The sequence below is a fragment of the Sceloporus undulatus genome, chromosome 6 (assembly GCF_019175285.1).
Source record: "Sceloporus undulatus isolate JIND9_A2432 ecotype Alabama chromosome 6, SceUnd_v1.1, whole genome shotgun sequence".
Lineage (NCBI taxonomy): Eukaryota > Metazoa > Chordata > Lepidosauria > Squamata > Phrynosomatidae > Sceloporus > Sceloporus undulatus.
The window spans coordinates 58,233,379-58,257,654 of NC_056527.1; the positions used below are offsets into that span (position 1 = coordinate 58,233,379).

The following is a 24,276-nucleotide window of genomic DNA, read 5'->3' on the forward strand; positions in this document are numbered from 1 at the left end:
CGTTGGATAATAGAGTAAACCAAAGAATTTCAAAAGAAAATAATGTGCTGTATGGATTACAGCAAATCCTTTGATTGTACAGATCATGAAATGTTATGGATTGCTCTGAAAGAAATGGATGTGTCACAACATTTGATTATCCCAATGTGTAACCTGTAGTAGGATAAGAGGTAGGATAAGAGGCTACTGTTAGAACAGAATACAGAGATAGTTTCCAGTCTGAAAAGGGGTCAGGCAAGGCTGTACTTCACCATATTTCTTCAACTTGCACTGAAAATATCTTAAGTAAAACAACATTATATTTGGAAGAAAGCAGAGCGAAAATTGGAGGAAGGAACATCAATAATTGAAGAAACGCAGATGATACTATACTACTAGCAGAAAACAGCAAAATTGAAACAATTACTGAAGAAAGTCAAAGTTGAAAGTGCTAAGGCAGGTTTAACGCTCAATATTAAGAAAACAAAAATAATGACCATGGATGATTTACATAACTTTAATGTAGATGATAAATTGAAGTAGTTAAAAGATTTTCCAATCCTTAGATCAGTCATGAATCAGAATGGAGATTGCAGTCAAGGAAGAAATCAGAAAAAGACTAAACTTGAGAGGCAGCTATGAAAGACTTAAGCAAGGTACTGAAGTGCAAAGATATTTCACTGAATACTCAAATTAGGATTGTCCATGCCATTGTATTTCCATCTTTATGTATCGATGTGAGATCTGAATGGTGAAGGAAGCTGATAGGAAGATGTGACGTTGGAGAAGAGTTTTCCATATACCATGGACTGCTACAAAGACAAATAAATGGGTCCTAGAACAAATCAAGTCTGAACTCTCCCTACAAGTCAAAATGACTAAACTCAGACTTTTGTACTTTTGTCCCTATCATGAAAAAACATGACTCACTAGAAAAGACAATAATGCTAAGTAAGGTGGAAGGCAGCAGGAAAATAGGAAGACAGCACTACATATGGATGGACTTGATCAAGGAAGTAATAATTCTGAGTCTGCAAGACCTCAACAGGGCTTTTGAGTTGTGTTGCTATACCCCAATTCAGCACACTGATGGTAGGAGATCAAAACTATGCTAATCTTAGAGTACACAACAAAACAGGCACATGGATGGAGAAAATCCCAGTTAGGAAGAGCCAGAACTTTTCAGGAATATGAAACCAACCCCCTCAAAATAGAATGTGGAAAACAGAGAACCAGAACAGATTTTAAAGGACACTTGTGTATCACATCCCTTTTCCTCTCTGACTTGAACTGTACCAATGCAGTTTTACCAGCTATAACCCAAGTGCAAAATAGAGAAAGGTCTTGAAACATTAAAATACAAAATGCACAAAAATGTATACTGGGATAATAAATTACAAAACATATGTGAGAAGATTGTTGGCATAAAGTATTCTTCAGCAGCGATATAAAATAGTGTTGTTTGTATTGTAGACAGCCAACAGAGGGCAATGTAATATAAGAAGAGATTATTCATACCAACACAGGAATTAAACTTATTAAACAACTGACAGATACTATAAAAGCAAGATATTTGGAAGGCTGTTTGAACACTGCATAAGAATTTTTATTGTCACCATAAAGCAGTAATAATTCCAAGTTACACTGATGGAAAAACTCTAATTTCATTTCATCTTATTCAAGTTAGTATTTCCTGCTTGGAGTTCTCATAATCATGCATGTAATTGTCTCATTTTCTTATACAGACAGACTCTTAATTGATCTTGGAAATATTCTGAAATATAGGCACTTCACCAGAGGTCTGCAACTGCTTGGTTAGCCATGGTAATATTTGTGATGGGTTGCCAAGACTTTTCCCTTGTTTGTATTACTGAGATACAGCCCACTCACCTTTCACTTTCCCAGTTTCAAGTATGGAAATGAAAAGTGTGTCAGGTGATCTACCAGTTTGGCACAATGCTGCTAAATAGCACTCCAAGTATCCTCGCAATGCAGAGGCCAACAATTCCCAGCCTCTTTCAACCACTTAACTGGGAATAGGGATGGGGATCTTCTCAAACATTAAGCGATAGCCTGGATATCACCATATTTGCCAGAGAACTTAACATGGTTAGACATAAAATCATTGCCAAGACTAGATGTGCAGGGAGAGACAAAAGATGGCAGGATTGTTCCATTGTTTCTGCTGAGAAACCAACACTCTTTTCCCTCTCCCTGAACTTTTTGTGTTCCAACATTTTTAAAATTAGAACTTCACAACAAGAGCTAGTTCCCCTCTTCCATTCCAATCCCTTTTCTTTTTATTTTACCTTGCTAGTCTAAAAGTATTTTTATTTGTGAGCTGCCCTGGGTCTTTTTTTGGGGGAAAGTATTATATCAATGTTACTATAAGCACCTGTGACTACCGTACTGCTTTATCGGGTTATTCCCTAACCACCACCACAAGTTTAAAACAAAGTTTAGCACAGTGCTTCCAGTTCAGGACAGTGCTGCTTTGGACATGCTAGGTTTTGGCAAAGTTCTTGTTGTTTTTACTATCAGCTTCCTTCAAACTCATGTTGAGAACCTCACCTATTCCATGGAAAGTACCATTATTTCTTTTTATTTTTCAGATGTAAACATTGTTGTCTGCCTTTTTCTATCAACTAAACTGCATCTGTGCATCATTTTCAGATCTATGTTTGCCTGTGCAACATTTCTGAATACATTGTTACATTTTGGAAATGGTATTGTAAACTTGTACACTGACGTCTAATCACAAATTTCTTTTGATCCACAAGGTTATCACTGTAGATCACAAATTTCTTCTGATCATTGTTTGGTTATAATCTTGTATTAATTGCAAATACAATGAATGAATGAATTTATTATGGCTTACAGCCAGCATAAAATAATAAAATGTTTACTAAAATTACCTTACATCCAGTTAGAAATATTTATATTCCAGCATGTCATATAAATGCATGAGTACATACAAATGTTAAGGGTAAAACTTTGAGCCGTGTTTCTGGAAGGTGAAAATTGTCATTATCCAGCAAATTAAGGATATCGATTTACAACACCATAAAAGCTCATCAGTTTTATATCCCATCTTCAGGGAGGCTGGAATAACTTGCAAGCATGCTAGGTATCTTGATTACTTGAACACTCCCAAGTTAAGAAGGGCCTTTATACTTGCAAGATTAAATATCCTTCCGTCTGCCATATTGGAAGGCAGATTTAAAAAGATACCCTGCCAATGCCGGCTTTGCCCTTGTGGCTCTGAAGGAATTGAATCAGTTGAATCAATACAATGAATTTCTTGTACATCCTGAGTTTGTACAAATCTCTAAGTTATTTAATTTTATCAGAGTAAATATATAGGGACACAGTGGCTCAAGTAGTTAAGACACTGACTCTGTTGACTGCAAGAGCAGCAAGTCGGCAGTTTGAGCTTCCATCTCTAGTCCCAGCTTCTGCCAACCTAGCAGTTTGAAAGCATGCAAATGCAAATAAATAGGTACCACTTTGGTGGGAAGATAAACAGCGTTCTGTGCAATCATGCTGGCCACATGATCACAGAGTAGTCTCTGACAATACTGGCTCTTCGGCTTAGTAATGGAGATAAGCACCACCCCCTACAGTCAGATATGACTTGATAACCTCATCAACAGGTAATACCTTTACCTTTATTAAATATCTCTTAAAAGAAATGGTAAACGTTTCCCTTGACATGAATGTCTAATCATAACTGACTGTAGGGGGAGGTGCTCATCTCTGTTAGTAAGCCGAAAAGCCATTACTGTCTGAGGATGACTTTGGTGGTCATGTGGCCAACATGCCTCCATGGGGTGCTGTTACCTTCCCACTGAAATGGTACCTATTTATCTACTTGCATTTTTATATGGTTTCGAACTGTTAGGTTGGCAGAAGCTGGGACTAGTGATGGGAGCTCACACCATCACGCAGCACTAAGGCCTAGAACTGCTAATCTTTTGACCTTACGATCATCAGAATTGGTATCTTAACCACTAAGCCATCATGTCTTAACCACTAAGTCATTTTATGCTCAGGCTAATGCACTGCTTTACAAAAAGGCCTGCTCTGGGCCCAAAATGGTGGAAATTATTGAAAATGCAGCAAAATAGCCTGCACCATGCCCACAGAGACATTTTGGATTTATTTTGGTTTTTCTGCTTAAATCACCAAGCCTCTTTTCTTTTTTTAAATCCCATTTTCCTTATGTGTTTCTTGAAGGTAAATCAAATAATATTTAAACTTTCCCAAATGATGAAAAATCTTTCTTCTCGAGCTGAATTAATTCCTCTTAAATTCCAAGAGACACATTTTAACTCAGCCAACAAAGTTTACATTTTCAGTCTCTTTCCTGATCATCTAATTTAGGTGATGGTATTTTTTCTTTTCATGATTGCTTGTCACTATCTGCCTCTTTTATCTTCTTCTCCTAAAACAGATTCTGCACTGTGATCAGAAGTTGCCCTTCTTGATTTGCTTCATTCTTTCTTCTTACATTTAAATTAACTTCCATAGCCATTACATTTAAAAAAAATGTATTTTGCCTTTTGAAGCATGATGACAAATCTTTTTTTAAAACGAAAGGTCACATCTTTCAACTTTTCCCATCTGAACTGAATTCAGTATCTTTTCAGCTATAATTTTTCTCTCCTCTTCAGAATTTTGGCTGGCATATCTTTCATAATGTGTTTGGGTTTCCCACTCATCTGCATTTTGTTCAAATGACCTCTTGTAGTATCTTCTCCTTCATCTTTTATTTGACAAAATATACCATCCCATCTCTGGATACTTTCCTTTGTCTTGCCACCAAAAAGTCTATTCTGTAGACTTTGTCTACTTCCCACTGCACTTATTCTCTCTGTCTTCCCAACTTTTCAGCCAAGGCATCGGCTATCATATTTTCATTTTCTTTCTCTTCAATTCCTATAGATCTCAACGCTTTCTCTCTTTCTTCAAGTGCCAGTGATGACATTGCATCCAGATTGCTCTCACTCACACTCTTTCTGTTAGTAGTAATTGTTTCAGTAATTCTTCCAGCTTAGTTGGTCTTTCTTCTACAGATGTCAAATTTGTATTAATTTGTTTCATTTCAGTGGAAATCTGGGTTAATGATTGTTTAATTTCTTTTAATTCCACCTTAAAATTTCCTTCAGCTCTTCTTTCAGATCCTTTGTAAATGCTTTTCTTAAATCCATAGTCATCTGGGCCATCTCTTGTCTTAGCTGACATTTCTTGATTTGCTTCTTTTATTTTATTTGGTTAACAACATATGCTTTTCTTGGCACTTGAGCAGATGCAGTGACTTCACTAAGCTTGGTGTCACCTAGTGTGGTAACTCATGGTGTCAACCTCTCCTACTGACCTCCTCCCATACCAAAGCATTTGTTATTGTTGTTGTGTGCCGTCAAGTCGTTTCCAGCTTATGGCGACCCTAAGGCCCTATCATGGGTTTTTTTTTGGGCAAGTTCTTTCAGAGGAGGCTTGCCATTGTCATCCTCTGAGGTTCCAGTAGTGTGACATGCCCAAGGTCACCCAGTGGGTTTACATGTCCAAGCCAGGATTTGAACCTTGGGCTCCAGAGTCATAGATCAACGCTCAAACCACTACACCACGCTTGCTTTCCACCACTCTGAGCCGCATCCACCCATACAGAATCCTGAATGTTTTTGTATTAATGTTACTCATATATCAAATTTCCTGTATATCACTGTATATAATGGGAACAGTAGTGACATAAACAACTACCAAAATAAAAATTACATCTTTAAATTGTAATGTCATATGCACAGCCTAGATGTATTCATGTTTACATGGTTCCATGTGGTTGAAGTGAAAATTTGGAAAAGACAGCAAGACTGCATGAGAAGAGGAGGGTGTCTCTCTGCTCTCTAAGCCACCTAAACACACACAACAAACACCTCAACACATTCTAGCCAGTCTCGGGGGCAGGGGGAGATCTCCTTGCTCTGCCTGGAAGGGAGGTGGGTGTCTCTCCCCATGTCAGCTGCACGCGCGCGCACACGCGCGCACACACCTATCTTCCAACTAGATTCGGAAGAAGAGACCTACTTGCTATCTGCTCTGACTGGGAAGGAGGAGGGTATCTCTCCATCTCCCACAGTCCTCCCCCAAACATACTTTTGCCTTCCAGCCAGGCTCAGGGAATAGAAAGAACCCTCCTTCTATGGTGCCCTGACTGGGAGGGAGGTGTCTTTTCACACACACACCCAGCCACATCTTTATCAATGACTTGGATGACAGAATTTGGTGCATACTTATCAAATTTGCAGATAACAGCAAATTACGAGGAGTAGCTAATATGCCAGAGGACAGGATCAAAATTCAAAATGACCTGAATAGACAAGAAAGCTGGGCCAAAGCTAACAAAATGAAATTCAACACGGAGAAATGTAAGGTACTGCACTTAAAGGGGAAAAATGAAATGAACAGATATAGGATGGGGGGGCACCTGGTTGAACGAGACTACGTGTGAAAGGGATCTAGGAGTCCAAGTAGACCACAAGTTGAACATGAGTCAAGAGTGCAATGCGGCAGTCAAAAAGGCCAATGCAATTTTAGCCTGCATCAATAAAAGTATAGTGTTTAGATCAAGATAAGTAATAGTGCCATTGTATTCTGCTTTTGTCAGGCCCCACCTGGAATACTGTGTCCAGTTCTGGACACCGCAATTCAAAAAGAACATTGAGAAACTGGAGCATGTCCAAAGGAGGGTGACAAAAATGGTGAAGGGTCTGGAAACCATGCCCTATGAGGAATGTCTTAGGGAGCTGGGGATGAGAAGGTTAAGAGGTGATATAATAACCTGTTTAAATATTTGAAGGGATGTCATATTGAGGAGGGAGCAAACTTGTTTTCTACTGCTCCAGAGAACAGGACCCGGAACAATGGAAGCCAGCTACAGGAAAAGAGATTCCACCTCAACATTAGGAGGAACTTCCTGACACTAAGGGCTGTTCAACAGTGGAATACACTTCCTCAGAGTGTAGTGGCGTCTCCTTCCTTGGAGGTCTTTAAGCAAAGGCTGGATGGCCATCTGTCAGGTATGCTTTGATTGGGAATTCCTGCATGGCAGGGGTTGGACTGGATGGCCCTTATGGTCTCTTCCAACTCTATGATTCTATGATTCCCCATCCACATCCACACACAGCCCTACCTTCCAGCCATGCTCAGGGAATGGAGAGATGCTCTCCTGCTTGATGTGAGAAAAGAGGGTGTTTCTCTGCCTCCTGAGCCCCATCCCATGCGACCTCCCCCCTCCAAGTCTTCCACCCAGATTCAGCAGGCAGAGATACACTTTCCTTGCTTGCAGTAATCAGCAGCCAGTGGTAAGAACTTTTCTTCCCCTGCTGAGCACTTCTGGGGAATCATGGTGTCACCCACTTGGGGCATCACCTGGTGTGGTCCACATCTCCCACACACACACCCTAGTTATGCCACTTAGCAGATGTAGGTTGTCCTGTTTCAGATCTGTTATAAGATGCCATCTTTTATCAACTGCATAAACAGTTTGAAATCTGTCGGATCAAAAAAATGTTTTTTTCTGTGCGCTTTTCACTTTGGCAGCTAGATGCCACTGATTCAACCAGAAAAAAAATCTCTTCCTTTAATTTCCCCCCCTCTCTCTCTACCATGCAATAGTGATGTTTAGACTACAGGAATGGTAAATAAAATCTCACGATTCGAAAAGTTAACTTTTATCCTTTAAATCTTAGAGTTTGTTTCCTTCTCCCTTCTCAGCACTCTCCAATTTACTGTTAGCTGATTTTTAACATCTGTTTTAAAGTCTAATTGGAAAGTATTTCATTCCGTGTAACTTAAGTTGACAGATGTTTTAGTCATGTTCCAAAGGTAGTGGTTTCAATGTTGGAAGCTATTTAATTCCATGTGCTGGCAAGTTCCTTAATAAATCACAAAGCTGGTGGTTTTATTTAAAGGCAGAGAGTTGAATGTGTGATGTTTAAGCCCTTTTAGTGGCTAGAAAGCAGGAGCATGAGATGCTTCGTCCCAGTCTCCTTTGTTCCACTCATGGTAAGGCAACAATGACTAGTGTTGTCTTAGTTGCTGGGAACAGGTATCAGATGTTTGGGAGATGATCTTCTGAGCTTCCAAGGGAAGCAGGTTCAGCCAGTTCATAGATTTAAAATCTGCCAGCGCCACGTTCTGTGTAGAATCCCTTGGTGGAACTTTCAAAAGACCCTGAAACACACTGACATTTCAACCTGGAAATGCTGATTTATTTATTTTTTAAACAAATTCTGAGGAAACTAAGGTACTTTGGGGGTTTCAAAAAGACTTTACAAGCCAGATTTACTCACCACTGGTAAAGATTAACCACACTTTTTAAACTACAGCTCGTGGAAACAAGCCAACTTCAAACAACCGTGATAAAGCTGTCTTGTCTAACAACAGTTTAGGGTTCAGATGACATCCTGAACTTTGCTTAGTGTAAAACAGAAGCTCCCTATTTACTCATGGAAACTCTAGAAAAGTAAAAAAATGGGGGATTATACAAGCTGAGAGTGAGTTGGGTTGGGGAGCCTTGGCTTGTTCTTGCAATGCTAAATTATTACAGTGGTCCCTCTACATTTGCTGGGGTTAGGAATGAAGGACCCCCAAGAATGTAGACCCCCCACTTCAAAATATATTTTTTACCTGAGAGAACACCTCTCTAGGAATCTCCAAGTCATCCAGTGCAACTTTATGACCAACCTGTGCCAGAAATTGATCATAGAATCATGCTGGAGGACTTACAAATGCCCAGATAAGTGTTTTCTCTAGGGACATTTAGGTTTTCCAGCATAACTCTATGGTCAACCTCTGGCAGAGCTGAGCTGGAGGACAGTGATTCCTAGACAGAACATATTAATCAAAACTGCAAATAATCAAAGCCATAAATGTGAAGGGCCAACTGTATTTAGTGTTATGTCTGAACCAATTACCTTCATTTGCAAAGCAACACTGCTTTTGATTTTATGGGCAGAATATAAATCAACCCATTTGTTTTGTTGGAAGTGTAGGGACTTATGTTCATTAAGTAGAAGCAGTACAACTAAATAAACTGATTCATAACAATATAATTCAGTACCTGATTATATTAACACAAAAGAAAGAGCTGGAAAGTTTTTCCTCACCACTTTTTTCAAAGCCCTGATAAAGAATGAATCCTCTACAGTACACCATGCATTTAATCCACTTATCATTAATCCACATTATCATGGTCACCGTATGCCACAATGAGACAGCAGATGTAGTTAGAGCTTTATTCTTCACTAGATATTAGGGAAGCCCCCTAACCTTAACTTAATCACTAGCCAACTGACTTTGAGGATTATTTCTTCTGAGCACCAAATATATTTATAATTTAAAAAGATTGAAGATGAGCATTTAACCAGCCCTTCCCAGAAGCAATAATTTATTAATTTGATCATTTTAGCCTACCAAATTCAGTAATTGAATATGTTTCTGGTATTCATAGCTTTAAATTTTTTCTTCTGCTGAAATCAAATTAATCATTAGTCCACATCCTTTAATTTAAAATTGTCTGTATTGGTAGTGGTGACAATCCCTACTGACAATACTGTCAATAGTGATAGGTCACTGTCAAAAGTGACAACAGTGACAATCATGTTACTTAAATAATCCCAGGTAAGGCCCCGGGTAATGATAATATACCCTCAGAAGTGTTTAAATCTAACATTGAATGGTGGACCCCTGTTCTTGCATCCTTTTTCACTGCCATAGATCATACTACATACATCCCTGAGGACTGGGGCCTTGCTATTATTGTACCAATATACAAAAAGGGAGATAAAAATGATCCTGGAAACTACAGGCCTATTAGCCTTCTCAATATCATAAGCAAAATGTATGCTCTACACCTATTGGATAAGCTCCAAGAATGGCTTGAGGAGGAAGATATCAGGGAAGAGCAAGCTGGCTTTAGGAAAAACCGTTTGGAAATTGACCATGCCCTAGTCCTTAAACATCTTTCTGAAAAGTATATTGCTTCGGCTAGGGGCACACTGTTTACTGCATTTGTCGATTTTAAATCAGCATTCGATCTTATATCAAGAGATATATTATGGAAAAAGCTTGAGACCACCAACATTGATAAACGACTGTTAATATTAATTCGTAAACTACACGAGAATTCTCGAGTAGTTATACATTGTAATAGCCAGGGCAATGCAACAAGGCCTATTCCCACATTTAATGGAGTAAGACAGGGTTGCATTCTAGCACCTACTCTTTTCAACTTTTATATTAATTCCATGATCTCGACCCTGTCAGAAATATCAGCACATGCCCCGACTCTCTCAAATAAGCCTTTATCGATTCTTGTTTACGCAGACGATGTTGTTCTAATGTCCATCACAAAAGTAGGATTGAATAGACTTCTCAGAGCGTTAGCAACTTACTGCACAAATGATGCTCTAAAAATTAATTATAATAAGACCAAAGTAATGGTCTTCTCGAGGAGCCGCCTCCGATATAAGTGGACCCTAGATGATCATCCCATAGAACAGGTGTCCACTTATAAATATCTGGGAATCACATTTCATGACAAGGGATCTACCAAATTACATCAGAAAAATGCTGTAATGAACACACAAAGAAGTATTAAAGCTTTATGTTCTTTCTATTATAATAAGGGAGGCCAATATATTCCAGCAGCTCTCCAAGTCTTTGTTATTAAGATATTAGCACAATTATTATACGGTTCTGAGATTTGTACTTTCAGTAGCTTTACAACCTTTGAGGTAGTTCAAACCAAATTTTTAAGGACAATTTTAGGTGTCCCAAATTGTGTTTCAAATTCTATTCTTCGTCTAGAAACAGGGATGCTATCTATTGAGGCGCGTGTATGGATACGCAAATTAAATTTATGGCTCAAAATGTTTTTTGTTCCGATCGGTTTAGTGCCATTAATTCTAACAAACTCCTTTTTGTCTCCCTGGAAGGAGACACTGACCTTGAAACTCTCATCTCTTGGACTCTCACTATCTGAAATAACTGTACTAGGTTATGATAAAGCAAAATCTGTGATTTCTCAACGCATCAAGGATATTGATTTCCAGACTCATATAAGCCAACTAACTTTACATCCTGTTAGGAAATCCAGTAGACCTGGCAAATGTGCGAAATATTTTGAGAATTTGAATGTCCCGAAATTTAGAAGAGCTTTCATGTCAGCAAGGTTTAACATCTTACCCTCAGCAGTCCTGGAGGGCAGATTTAAAAAGATCCCTTACGAACACAGATACTGTCCTTGTGGCTCGGAGGAAATCGAAATATTAATCATGTACTCTTTGGCTGTTCTTTGTATACACAAATACATGCTTTATATATAACACCAATTGTGCTGCAGTTTCCAGGCAGACAAGAGAAATTTTATACAAATTTTCTACTTGCAGATCAGAAGGAAGATATAACGCAAGCAGTTGCACAATTCTTTGCAGCTGCCATTGCAAATCGTAAACAGTTTGTTAAACAGATGTAATATGTTATAATATAATCTCAAAATCTGTACAGAGGGCTTGATTTAACGGTAAAATTTGTAAATTAGTAACCAATTGCATCTGATTAATGGCACTTTGTAGTTTAACTCTTGCTTGGATAAGGGGATATGTTTGTGAATTTTGAACCAATATGTCATGAATGTGGTCCTCTTTTACATAATATGATAGAGTTGTTTGCGAGATGATGGCAGCCTACTCATTGTTGTGTGTTTGCCTGATCATGTTGTCCTATCACTGCTTTTTAACCTTACTTTTTATAGACTGTAATTTGTTTATATTCTTTAATCTGTTGTGTTTTAAACTGGAATTTTGTAATTGTGCTGGCCAAATGGCCGTAATAAAGTTATTATTATTGTTACTTAAATAAAGTTTACCATAAAAAATGAACTGGCAAAACCTGGCATTACCAAAATTTAACAAAATAACCAAATGGCACAACTTTACCTGTACAGTAGGAACATCCGTAAATGCCTTTATGAAATCATCCTCATCAACAGCTCCAGCACCTCCTTCCTTTGCGGTACCTGTCAATGGTAACAATGACATTTTAACTGAAATTTTAAATCAGAGTCCAGCTAAAGAAAAAGATGGAAATGAATTAAGTTAAAATCTGAAATGCAACTTAGTTAAAGCTGTGTAAAAGTCCTACATGATATTGTTAAGCATTTACAAGAACATTAATAACTGAGATCCGAGAAAGTCAACCTTTTCTACCCAGACAATAATTTCTGTCCATATAAAACTAAACCCTGCCACCCATAATTATGTAATTTAAACAAACTTACATATTCTACTTTTGCTGCTCACAGAAACAGGTGAAAGAAAAAAAAATGTACAAAGGAAAGCATTTCTTTCCAGGATCACTGGAAACACAAAAGTGGATTTTATAAAAGACAAAGAAAAGCAGGGAAGAAGCATCTTGTAAAACTGAGAACTTTTGCGGCACAATGTGGTGCAATTTTTCTACAATTCATACAAGACTAAAAACAAAATAAACACCAGTGAGTAGAATGAAAAATGAGGGCTATGAAGGCAAATACATTTTTCAAGGTCAAAGAACTAGCAACCTGTTCCAGAAGCAGAAGGTACAAAAGGTGGTGATTACTTGTGTGGGTGTTAGGTTTTGAGAATTTACAAGATTTAGGCTTACTCCAAATCTGCTTTCCATGTTCTGTATTTAGCATTACATATGGATAGGTTTACCCAGCACAAAAAACAGCAGGTTACTGAATCAAAGCGTGTTATCATTGAATGATTACATCATATTGTCAACTACACCAAAACTGCTGGGATTTCTGACCCAAGCCCTATACAGCTTAGGTGCAGACTATCTGATTATTTCTTCCAATATGAACCTGGCAGAGTGCTAAGATCTTTAGGGGAAGGCTTTTTCTCAGTCCCACTACCATCACAGATTTGACTGGTGACGTACAAGAAAACGCATTCTTAGTGGCTGTTCTCGCCCTCTGAAACTTCTTTCTACAAGAGGTTAGGCTGGCTCCCTCCCTACTTTCCTTTCGTGGGCAAGGCAAATGTGCTTTTGTTTAAACAAGTTTTTAATGTATAAGTATGCTGAGAACTAAAATCCAAATTGTCCAGGTCATTGTATGCCCAAATTACCATGTACGGATGGACAGTAAAAGACGCAAACAGAAAGAAAATCAACGCATTCAAAATGTGGTGCTGGAGAAGAGTACTTAGGATACCGTGGCCAGCTGAGAAGACAAACAAATGGATTCATGAACATGTCAGACCAGAGCTCTCCTTGGAAGCTAAGATGAGCAACTTGAGACTATCATACTTTGGCCACCTAATGAGAAGGCATGGATCACTACAAAAAACAATACTGCTAGGAAAGGTAGAGAGCAGAAGAAAGAGAAGACCACAAACCAGATGGATAGACTCGATCAGGGGGGTTATGGGCAAGGGTTTGCAGGATGTGGGCAAGACAGTGGAAGATAGGGATTCTTGGAGATGTCTCATCCACAAGGTCGCCATGAGTTAGAACTGATTTGAGGGCAACTAAAAACAACAAATGGGGGCTTTTTATTGGGGATATTTTATTTAGCTTTTAAACTTTTTGATTGTTTTAAAGGTGATTTTAATGTGTTTTATGAGGTGATTTAAACTGTTTTTAAATTTGATTGTAATTTTTTTTTTAATTTGCTGTTTCTGGAAACTGTCTTGGTTCCCATACTGGGAGAAAGGCCGCATATAAATGAAATTAAATAGTAGTATATAAATACTGGTAACATGAAGTGTTTTGACACATGTTGCCCAGTCATTCCTGTTTGTTTCTCTTAGCAAGAGGAGGCAGTAAAATAATCTGAAATTAACTAGGATGACAAAAGTTTGTGTAACTTCTACATCTGATATCTAGACTTACCTTTCCTCCAAGAAGCCAGAGTCTAAAGCAAAGTATAAACACTGGATTTATAACCCACTGTTCTGCCAAAAGAAGTTGGCTTACCTATAGAAATTTGTTTGACAAGTGATCAGTCAGGCTTCAGGTTTAGACATATTGATAAACTTTTCTGGCTTGCTATGTTTTCAGTTATTTTAACTCCTGCTTGCAAGAGGAGCCAAGCTAGAGTGACTATTCATAAACATGCCACTTGTTATCAATACGATGGAATTCTCAGAAATCCCGGTACAGCATTTTGGACAAACACAAAATGTAGCTAAGTCTTTCACAATTCTAATTTTACTGACCTATTTGATCTATAAGGAAGAAATTTATAAACTTCAAAAATATAAATATGTTAGCATAAACTTTAGTGATTTAAGGTAATGGTTTTTAACTGGGGTCAGTTTTTGTGTTTGTTTTTGGTAAGACTCCTATTAGGGTTCACCCAATAATAGTGGCCATATTTACCTGAAATATAGGTTTGTTTTAAAAAATCTAGCTTCTCTGAAGCATGTACTCACAGGAGAGCCTTTGGTATGTTCATGTGACACAGTTTATGTCAGGTAATGGTGGGGCCTGACTCACATGAATAAAGTGTGAACCTTAGAAAATGACCTTTACACACTTTTACACAGGGAGCATTCATGCATAAGTTATTTGCAAAATGTCCTGAAGTCATAATGTTTGAAACAAAACAATTTCCAGCTTGTTCTTATAAAATATGTTAAATTTATGAAGTCACCCATTTCTTTGGCAGGAGTGAATAATTAGCACTGGGCTTATTTAAAATTGTTGAGAAATACAATAAAGTAATATGTAACAACATATTTGAAAACACTGAAGACTTAATATAAAGATTAATAACAACATATTAGTCTCAAAAGTATTTCATTGCACACAATGAAAAGTCATTTAATAAACATATCTTTAGGCAGTTCATTCACAAATTAAACAACATGCTTATGACATGATGAATAGTACTTTCCATGCTCCAGATTTATGTAAATAAATATCGCAAGATTATTTTAATAATTAATGGGTATATCCTGGATGCACTATTTACTTAGGAAATATTTAAATCTGATAAACCAAAAAGTACCATCTTCACATTACTTCCTCCTCTAGTTCAGATCAAGATCATAAAAACAGATTATGTAAATTCCTAATGACTTCTTTAAAGGCATACTTTATATGATTAAAGTAGTTATATTTTGAGAAATGGCAACTCCCACAAAATAATGTGATTCTGTTTTTTTACATCCCTCCCACTATTTTATGTGATATTCATCCTATTACATTCTGCAATTGTAGTTCCTAGAACAAGGATTTGGTTTATGTTTCTCTCCAAAATGCTAAACATCCAAAAAGCAACAATTCCCATAGTGCCATATATAATTTTCAAACGGATATTAATCTTGATTTCCCAATATTGTCTTTTAATGCAGATTTATACTGCAAGCTGTTCTGAAAGCATCTCAGATATTTTGAGATGCAAGTAGTTAAGTTGCAAAAGGTAAGATGTGGCTAAACTGGATGCATGGCCAATTCAATTGCTTTTACCAAGGCTTTATAGAATTTTTAAATGTAGGTTAGAATGAATGACTTTAGATTCAGCTTTTTTGGCATCTCTGTTTGGCTCGACTGCCCTAGGCTTTGACCTGAAGGTTAATGATGCCTCAAACAGATTCTAGCACCAGAACCAGTACAATCTCTTGATAGTTACAGTTTGATCTAAGAGAGATCATGACTTGAAGGTGTATGTGTAGGAATTCACTGGCTAAGAAGGTGTGAGGGAGAAAGCAAGTAAAGAAAAGTGTGCAGCTAAGCATATGTATATGTGTGCATATCATGGACCCCACCAGAGGCCATGACCCATTGATCCTGCTCTCTCTCCTCACCCCTCAGACAGAAACAGCTTCTCAGGTACCTTCTTCACTTTTCTCTTTTCCTCCAGCATATAAAATGTTTGGGAAGCTGGGCCAGGGTGTGAGTGTGTGTTAAAGCTTCCAGGTCTTGCCCTACCTTTGTGCACCTCCTGCCATCGTCGGGAATCTCACCTCACAGTTTGAAAACCACAGTTAAGTAAGATGTTAAAAATCATACAGGAGAAAAAAAATTACGACCATGTTAGTCACAATGTATATTTCCCCCTCTTGTATGATTTGTTCCTCCTCCTGTATGATTTTTAACATCTTTGAAGAAGTCAATGGAGCTTTGAAAGCTTACAACATGTATTTTATGTACCGTATTTTCCGGAGTATAAGACAACTGGGCGTATAAGACGACCCCCAACTTTTCCTGTAAAAATATAGAGTTTGGGATATACTTGCTGTATAAGACCCCCTCCTTAAAATCCAAGGAGGAAGAAGGCCGGTGGCCTTTGCGCCAGGCCGCGGCGTTCCTTCCCGGGCTCCGTGGGGCCGGCAGCGGAGCCTTCCCGGCGTATTAGACGACCCCCCAACTTTCAAAAAGATTTTAGGGGTTAAAAAGTCATCTAATACGCTGGAAAATACAGTATTTTGATATCACTGTTTTGTGGATTTTGATGTTACTGTACTTTGTCACATGGCCAGCACAGTAACCACTGCATTTGTATTCTACTTATCAGTTATTCATTGGTGCACTATTGCAAGTGCAACACTTTTTGGTGTTTATGAAAGGACCATCAGCTTTTAGTACCTCAAGCCTGTGTTGGAAACAATAACTATATCATCACAGACGTTGAAACTAACATGTATAGCTTATAAATATTTATGGGAAAACTCTAAAGTTGATATTAAGTTCATACTGAGTTGTATAAAGAGGTGAACTGTCCACTGCAAATCACCAAACGGAAGATGTCCCTAGTTTCAATATACAAAATCTCTTAAGGTGTATAACTATATTTGTTTCAGCAAAAGTAGATGTATAGGGACATTACACATCACTATGCCTTTCAAGAAAAGACTGTTTACTTCAAATTTTTAGATATTAACTCAACTTATATTAATGCATACAACCAGCCCACATTAATATCCTATGTATTTTCCCCTTGTCAAAATGAAATGCTCCACTTCCTTGATTATGCTGCTATGATCTCTAAGTAATTTTATTAATAATGTTAGTATTTTATTGACTGTACTTTGTATTTGTATCTGTATTCATTTTATTGGATGTAATCCCGCCTCGATCCGCAGGGAGAGGCGGGAAATATTATTTATTTATTTATTTATTATTTCCTTTGTTCTCTTTCTTTTTCTCTTTTTCTGTATTATATATTAACTGTCCAATAAAATTTAAAAACATTGTATAGAATCCACAGAACTATGTTACATGTGTCCAATAGCTAGCACAGGATAATGGATTGGGCTTTTAAAAATATTGTTTCTGAATACATATATCTCGGCTACTACAGGTGAAAAATAAATTTAGTTGCACACGTCTTTGGAAATATGATTTCTCATTGCCACCATGTAAATACTACTACAATTTATACCGAACAGAAATGTAAAATATATTTGCTCCTTTTTATATTAAAGGATCTTCAGGGACATGGCACATGGGACTCAGCATCTAAGGCAGGAGTCTGAAAGCCCCTTTTTCTGAAACCATTATTTCTGAGCCCATCAGTATTTTGAGGACTACATTATACATCCTCATAAAGATATTTGAAAAAAATGTGAACTTGAGGGTTTGAGACTTACTTTTCCTCTAATATTTAAATTTTCCTCTGACAGCGTTTTTTAAATATATGTTAGTGTAAGTAAGAATCCTGTATCCTTGTAAACTCATCATCTGACCACATTCATTATTTGACTTATTATTTGTTTAATTGACTTCCATATTAGCTTATTCATAGGGATCTCTCAAATCATGCAACTAAGTAGTTGTCAATGGAGCTGTTCAATAAATTTTGTCTCCATAGATAACACCAAATACATGGATCTTACTGTCTTTTAAGTAGAAAATTTTGTTGTACTGAATTATCAAAGTTATAAGAAATGTTTTGAATATAATTTCGTCATATACACTGAATTATCAGTATATGATAACTTTCTATCATCTAAAAACTCCTCGTAAAAATCTCACTTTTCCTCACTCAAACACATAATGGAATACACAGACTTGCCTAATGACATAAGGCTCCAGGGCATTAATAAACATTCTAATCAGAATGTATTTTGCATAAGCATTCAGGTTCAGTATGCATTCTGGATATTATAACTGAACTGAAGTAGCACAAGAAAGAATGCAGAACACTGACACTTTCTATCACCAGCAGAGCTTGCTCATGTCATAGAAACACTGGTCATCTAACAGTGTTCTGTGGCTTATTTGTTTTGGTTAAACAATCCCAGCTGTACCTACCCAAGTTCTATCAAAATGACTAGCAATGTTTAAAGTTATTGTTTTCCTTGCCAAAAATATGCACCACATCAGGAAAAAAATGTGTTTACTACTATGTACAAAATGTGGTTCTAATGTTTATACATTACAAGTATGATAATCAGGAAAACATTACATTAATTGACAACACATATGCAGTCAGCCCTCTGTTTTCGCAGGGGATCTGTTCTGGACCCCTGCGGTGAAAACAGAAACTCGCAGATATTCAAGTCTCATAGGCTTGAATGGGGGAGCATTCCCGCTAGTGGTCTTGGGCACATCCCTCCATTTTTACCCCCTCCGTTTGCTCCTCGCAAGTAAGTGACAGTCACGGATCTGAAGTCTGCAAAAACGGAGGGGCAATTGTACTATTTGCAAAACTAGTGTGTAACTCCATTATAAAGAACTGTAAAGAGTAAATAACTACTGGAATAAAGCCTTAGATATAAGAATTTATATAAAAAAGAATGCATATCTCAAAAGGATGGCAAGCTGTAATGTACAGCTAAATTTAGGAATATTTCACAATCTCATATCCAGGATACACCTGTTGCAACTCTATATAAGAAGAGTCTTCGTCAGTTATGCATGCTTGTAGAACATTGAAAGTAAACAAGACAAAAAATTTTTACAACTGTTATATCTTACTTTGCACTCATTCCCTAGATGCTCTTAAATATGTATTGTTAAAGTGTTTTACAGATTCACACAGAAGATATCACAAAAGCTCTATATTACATGTAATGCAACAGCTTTTAAAAATAACCACACTTAACTAATGGAAAACGTAATTAATATTGCCTAAATTTTCCAGTAAGCCGAATGCACCCCAAATATACGTACACTATATACTTAGTGTATCCCAGATACCTCACCTCTTAACTACATTTTGTAATTAAAACATTTCTTGTACCAATTAAACATTTAATCTCAGTGACACAAACACTTCTATTTCCAGCAATTTCAAACAAACAAACAAACAAACAAACAAACACATCCTCTATGATCCAGGAACAATTAAATCCATTACAGTAAATATGCATTTCAGAAGACTTGTTTATAAAAGAAATCTGTCACATTTTTACACTGAAAATAATACAACTGTTACTGGCATTGTCTTCATTTTTTACATCAAATTGTTGGAGTCTTGGGGAATTGGTTTACTTATTTTAAAGTTATTCCGCGACAATATGAAAGTTTCAATATCAAGTAATAGATTAAAATTTTAAAACCATCATATGTAACTAAATGAATACTGTATCATTTTTTAAAAAAATTTGCAAAAATTGAGGGTCTAGCAATAAATACAATGCATCTTTAAAAAATAAAATCTATTGTTTCACCAAATAGAGTTTTTTTAACGGGATTATCATTATCTATTTCAAAATGCACATCGATTTCTGTAAGATCATGGTTTGTCAAGGTTCTTCCCACTTTCTAGAACTGCAAAAATACTGCAGTTATGAATTAAACATTATTCTTCAAAAGCCTTCAATATGATTTTGGCTGAGCCAGTACCAGAAAAAACAAAACCAACAAAAAAGCAGCACATTCAAATCTGAACATTGCAATCTTACCTCCAACCTTAGGCCCACCAGCAGAACCTGGTTTTCTTGAAGAATTTGGTGGATTTCCAGGTTTTTTAGGTGCAGGAACCTTGAAAACAGAGGCAGCTGAAGATGGCCTATTTCCATCCACTGATTCTTCATCATCAAAGCTTTTATCTGTAAGGGATGTTTTAGAGAAAAGCTTGAGTTATAACCTTGTTCTTCTCTTCTTTTTAGGAAAGAGGTGCCCTGCAGCAGCATTCACCAGAAGTCACCAAAAAACAAATAAAATCAATAGTAATCACTATGTCCTTTGTCTTCAGGGCTGTAGACAGATAATAAAGAGTAAAAGAAATAAAATGAAACAATGTTATTTCATTTCAATATAATGGCTTTGCAAATGAATCTGGAGTGAAAAAAATATTGTAAAGGCTTGTTGTTTTTGCAAACTACGACAAAAATCTGTTAGAAGGCAAAAAGACTCCCAAATGACTTCTACTTTCTTGCTCAAATTACACCCTTACTATCTTCAATTCATGCCAACATTTCAACAGAGAGAAAAAACCATTGCATTTCTACTACTCATTTCTCCTCCTTGCTACACATCCTCCCACAATGTGTCTACTAACACTCCCTGCCTCGTTCGTTCCACCCTGATTTTAACACTTACAGTCACAGATCCGTTTGCAGATCAGCCGCCTCATTCCTCTGGCAGATAGCTCCTTGCCCCTTGCACTGAGACGTTCTCTTACTTGCTCACATGGCCAGACTGCAGGACTATCTCAATGCTAATCAAAATATTCCCTCTAAACCTGACAGAAAACACCATAGATCCACCAGAGAGATTTGTGCCGGCATCCTTCTCTCCCTTCCCTGCACTAGGTACGGAAAGAGCCAATCAGCTGCAAGGTGACATCATCTCCTGGTATCCACTGCCAGATAAAAAGGTGAAAATTCTTCACACATACAAATTCATCACCATGCAGAAATATCTGCATCCACTATTCTATCATTTATCAAGAGAAAATAAGACTACAATATTCTTAAACACCTCATTCCTAAGCAATTCAGGTATGATCTTTTGCCTGGAGAAGTTTCTCTCATTGCTAGGTTTGGGGTTTGGGTCTGCCTGCTTTCACTATAGCACTGTCGATTGATATTCTGCATTAGAAATGAAGCATAGCAGAGCTAAGTGTGTCCAGTTGACCAGCTGAGAATGCTGAATTCCTCTAGGACCCTGAAAATGTCAAAGGAAAACCAACCTGTAGTTTTTCCTCACAAACAAGATGGGCGAGGCTGCCACACAGCTGCGGAACAGAGACACACACCCATTGAGAGCTTGCTTTCCCAGACACTTAAAAAACAATTACGATTTTCATTCTGTCACAGAGACCCCCTAATTTTTAAATGCATTTGCTGAACCCCTCAAATGCTTCGATTTTGGGGCGGGGGAATCCAAATAACCTCCTGGAAGGTGGCTGCATTTCTGTAACAAGCAAATTGAATTTTGGAACTGTGATCAACCACAAGCTCAGATCTGAAAAGGTTATATTGGAAACAATGCTGAAAAAGTATGGTTTTAGAATACTGGTTTCAGTCTATGATCAAATGTGTGACATCAAAATGTGTGCCCTACATAGTTATATTTCTTAATTACTTTCATTTTTTTTTTAAAAAAAATTAATGTTTATTCATCTGAAACTCTTAAAATATGTTTCCTTCTAGGCAGCCATTACAGTGGTATCTGGCTCTAAGCAGTGATATGTTACTATCAGAATGCACAGGGAAGACATGAAACACATTATTCCATGAGTTTCCATGGAAACTGTACTCTGCCCTTGCACATGAACTGGAAGACAACATTTCAGTTCTCACTACAAGAGACAGCTTTAACCCTTACAGCATTAGAATTTAATAGGATACATGGCTGATTGTTTTAAGCACAGTGAAACCTTTACACTTAATAGTAAGAATGCATCAAAAATAAAACTGAACTGCAGCACTTTCATTACCTTTTTTGTATAGCTAGGTTACCATTTCTCAAAATGCCACTATAAAAAGCACATCAGAAAAGGCTGCAGCTTTTATAGACAACTTGTGTGGGGGGACTGAGGTTTCGTCTGTAAGATTTTGCTGAATGCAACAGGCATCCATCCTGTTTATCCAACAGGTAATAAGATAATTTCTGACCTGGATATAGATTCCTTATTTAGATTTTAAAAGCCCTTCTGAAATTAGCTCATGCATATTCCCAGCTTTCATGACCGAATCCCTGGCTTGCAGAGGTCTGTGAACAAGCCCCACCCAAAAGGGAATTCCCACTATCTCTGATTATCAAAGACCTTCTGATCTGGATTTTGATTTCTTTTTGAAAATTAATGGACAGGCTTGGATCCAATTATTCACAGTGAGTTCCATCCTATTGAGGGGATGCATTTGTTAGTAGAAAGGAGGAAGAAAAAACTTACTCATTCCACCCTCCCGATACCCCTTTTACCTTCACAAAGTCTGCTCTAGGTTTTTGGATAGTCCTTCAAAATAATGGGGTGGCGGATACACTGGGAGAGGAATCAGGAAAATTGCCCCTTCCACCAGTGGGATCCTGGTTCAAAAGCCACATAGATGGAAGGTGTCCCTGCTGTTTGCAGAAGGCAAACCTTGCACTCAACACACAGAATTCTCTTTACAAATTTGTAATGAATAGTTGTAGTCACTCTCTCTCCACAGTTACCCCTACATTCTCGTGGACTTGAGGTCTGCTGTCTTGAATATTCATGGAGGGGCGACCTCCATTATTTTCAATGGGGTGTGCCCCACAGTGTACATCTCATGTGCACTCTCAAGCACAGGCCCCATTCAAGCCTATGGGGCTAGAATATCGACAAGTTACCATTTTGTGGCTGGCTGGGTGGCTCCAGAATGGATCCACCGAGAAAATGAAGGGCTGACTGTATATGAAAACTGTTGGTTTATTTGCAGTTGTTGTTTTTTTAAAAAATGTAATCAGTTTTCATAAAGAAGTATTTTCTATGTGAAATTTTTATTTTCCGATTTCTGAGTACATTTCTATTTTTTAAAAAAATCCTGCATGCAAGATGTAAATGATATTAGCTTCCAAAATATGCTTTCTAGAGCAAAGATACATGTATTTCTTTCAGTCCAAAACCCATTTCACATTAACAGTGTCAGTTATACCATTTGTCCAGAGCAAATGGAAAACAAAGCCACACAGAAAACCCTGCAGGTATATGTCCTCTTTAAATATCTTGACTTTAACCACATATTTAAAAACCACAATGCTTAGAGTGATGAAATCATATTCTATGCCTGAAATCATAATCTATGCCTATAGTTTGCATAAAAACTCTTCATTAAACACCAGCATTCATTTTGTTTGAGAAGTCCAAATCTCACAAAATGAAGACTTTTCCAGAACACCACAAAAAGAACATTATACAGTGATATCCACTGAGATTTGGTTCTAGGTTCCCCCATGGATGCACAAGTCCCATTATATACCATGACATAGAAAAATGTTGTCCCTTGTAGAAAATGGCAAAATCAGGGGTTTGCTTTCGGGAATTAAAATAATAATAATAATAATAATAATAATTTTTATTTATATTTCCTGCCTCTCTCTCTGCAGATTGAGGCAGGATTACATCAATAAAATAATACAATACAGTATAAAAATATAGTCAATGAAATGTTAACATTAGTACAATAAAATTGCTAGACCATTGTATAATCATTCAATAATTGTACAATCATAGTTCAAAGTAGAACATTTCATTTTAATAATCACCTATATAAGATCGGGTGGGTAAACCTGCCGGAAGAGATCCATCTGAAGTGCCTTCTTAAAGGCATAAAAGGTGGTAATAAGACAGATCTCCTCCAGTAGACTATTCCACAATTTAGGGGCCATAGCAGTGAACGCTCTATGGGATGTTCTCATTATCCTGGTCTTACGGTATTCTAGTAAATACTTCCCAGTTGTTCTGAGAGTGCGGGGAGGATTGTGTAGGAAGAGGCGCTCCCGCAAGTAACTCGGACCTGAGTGATGTAGGGCTTTAAAGGTAAATAACCAACACCTTGTACTGCGCCCAGAAGCTGATTGGCAGCCAGTGAAGAGATTTTAGTACAGGTGTTATATGGTCAGACCTAGGTGTACCGGTGACCAGCATGGCTGCCGCATTTGGAACCGATTGAAGCTTCCGAACTTGGTACAAGTTCTGTAATGTAGAGCGCATTACAGAAATTTAAACTAGAGATTACCAGTGCGTGTACCATTGCTTCAAGGTCCTTTTGGTCCAGGCAGGGACGCAGTTGGTGTATCAACTAACATTGGTACCAAGCACTACTGGCCGTTGCATCTATTTGAAATGACAACTGTAGGGACGAGTCCAGGAGTACCCCCAAA

At 37.5% G+C, this 24,276-nt stretch overlaps 1 protein-coding gene across 37 annotated transcripts in view; it reads right to left on the reverse strand.

Moving 5' to 3' along the window:
- Positions 1-24,276, reverse strand: part of CLASP2 (cytoplasmic linker associated protein 2) — a 167,570-nt gene that overhangs the window by 81,515 nt on the left and 61,779 nt on the right. For 31 of the 37 annotated variants that reach the window (XM_042474354.1, XM_042474351.1, XM_042474353.1 and 28 more), the window contains 2 exons: positions 19,884-20,030; positions 11,979-12,058 (listed from right to left, as the gene is read on the reverse strand). In XM_042474354.1, coding sequence (XP_042330288.1) covers positions 11,979-12,058; positions 19,884-20,030 — 227 coding nt within the window. Of the gene's footprint in view, positions 1-11,978; positions 12,059-19,883; positions 20,031-20,523; positions 20,712-24,276 lie in introns of those variants that run through there. The other 6 variants (XM_042474385.1, XM_042474384.1, XM_042474383.1 and 3 more) reach the window with 3 other exon arrangements.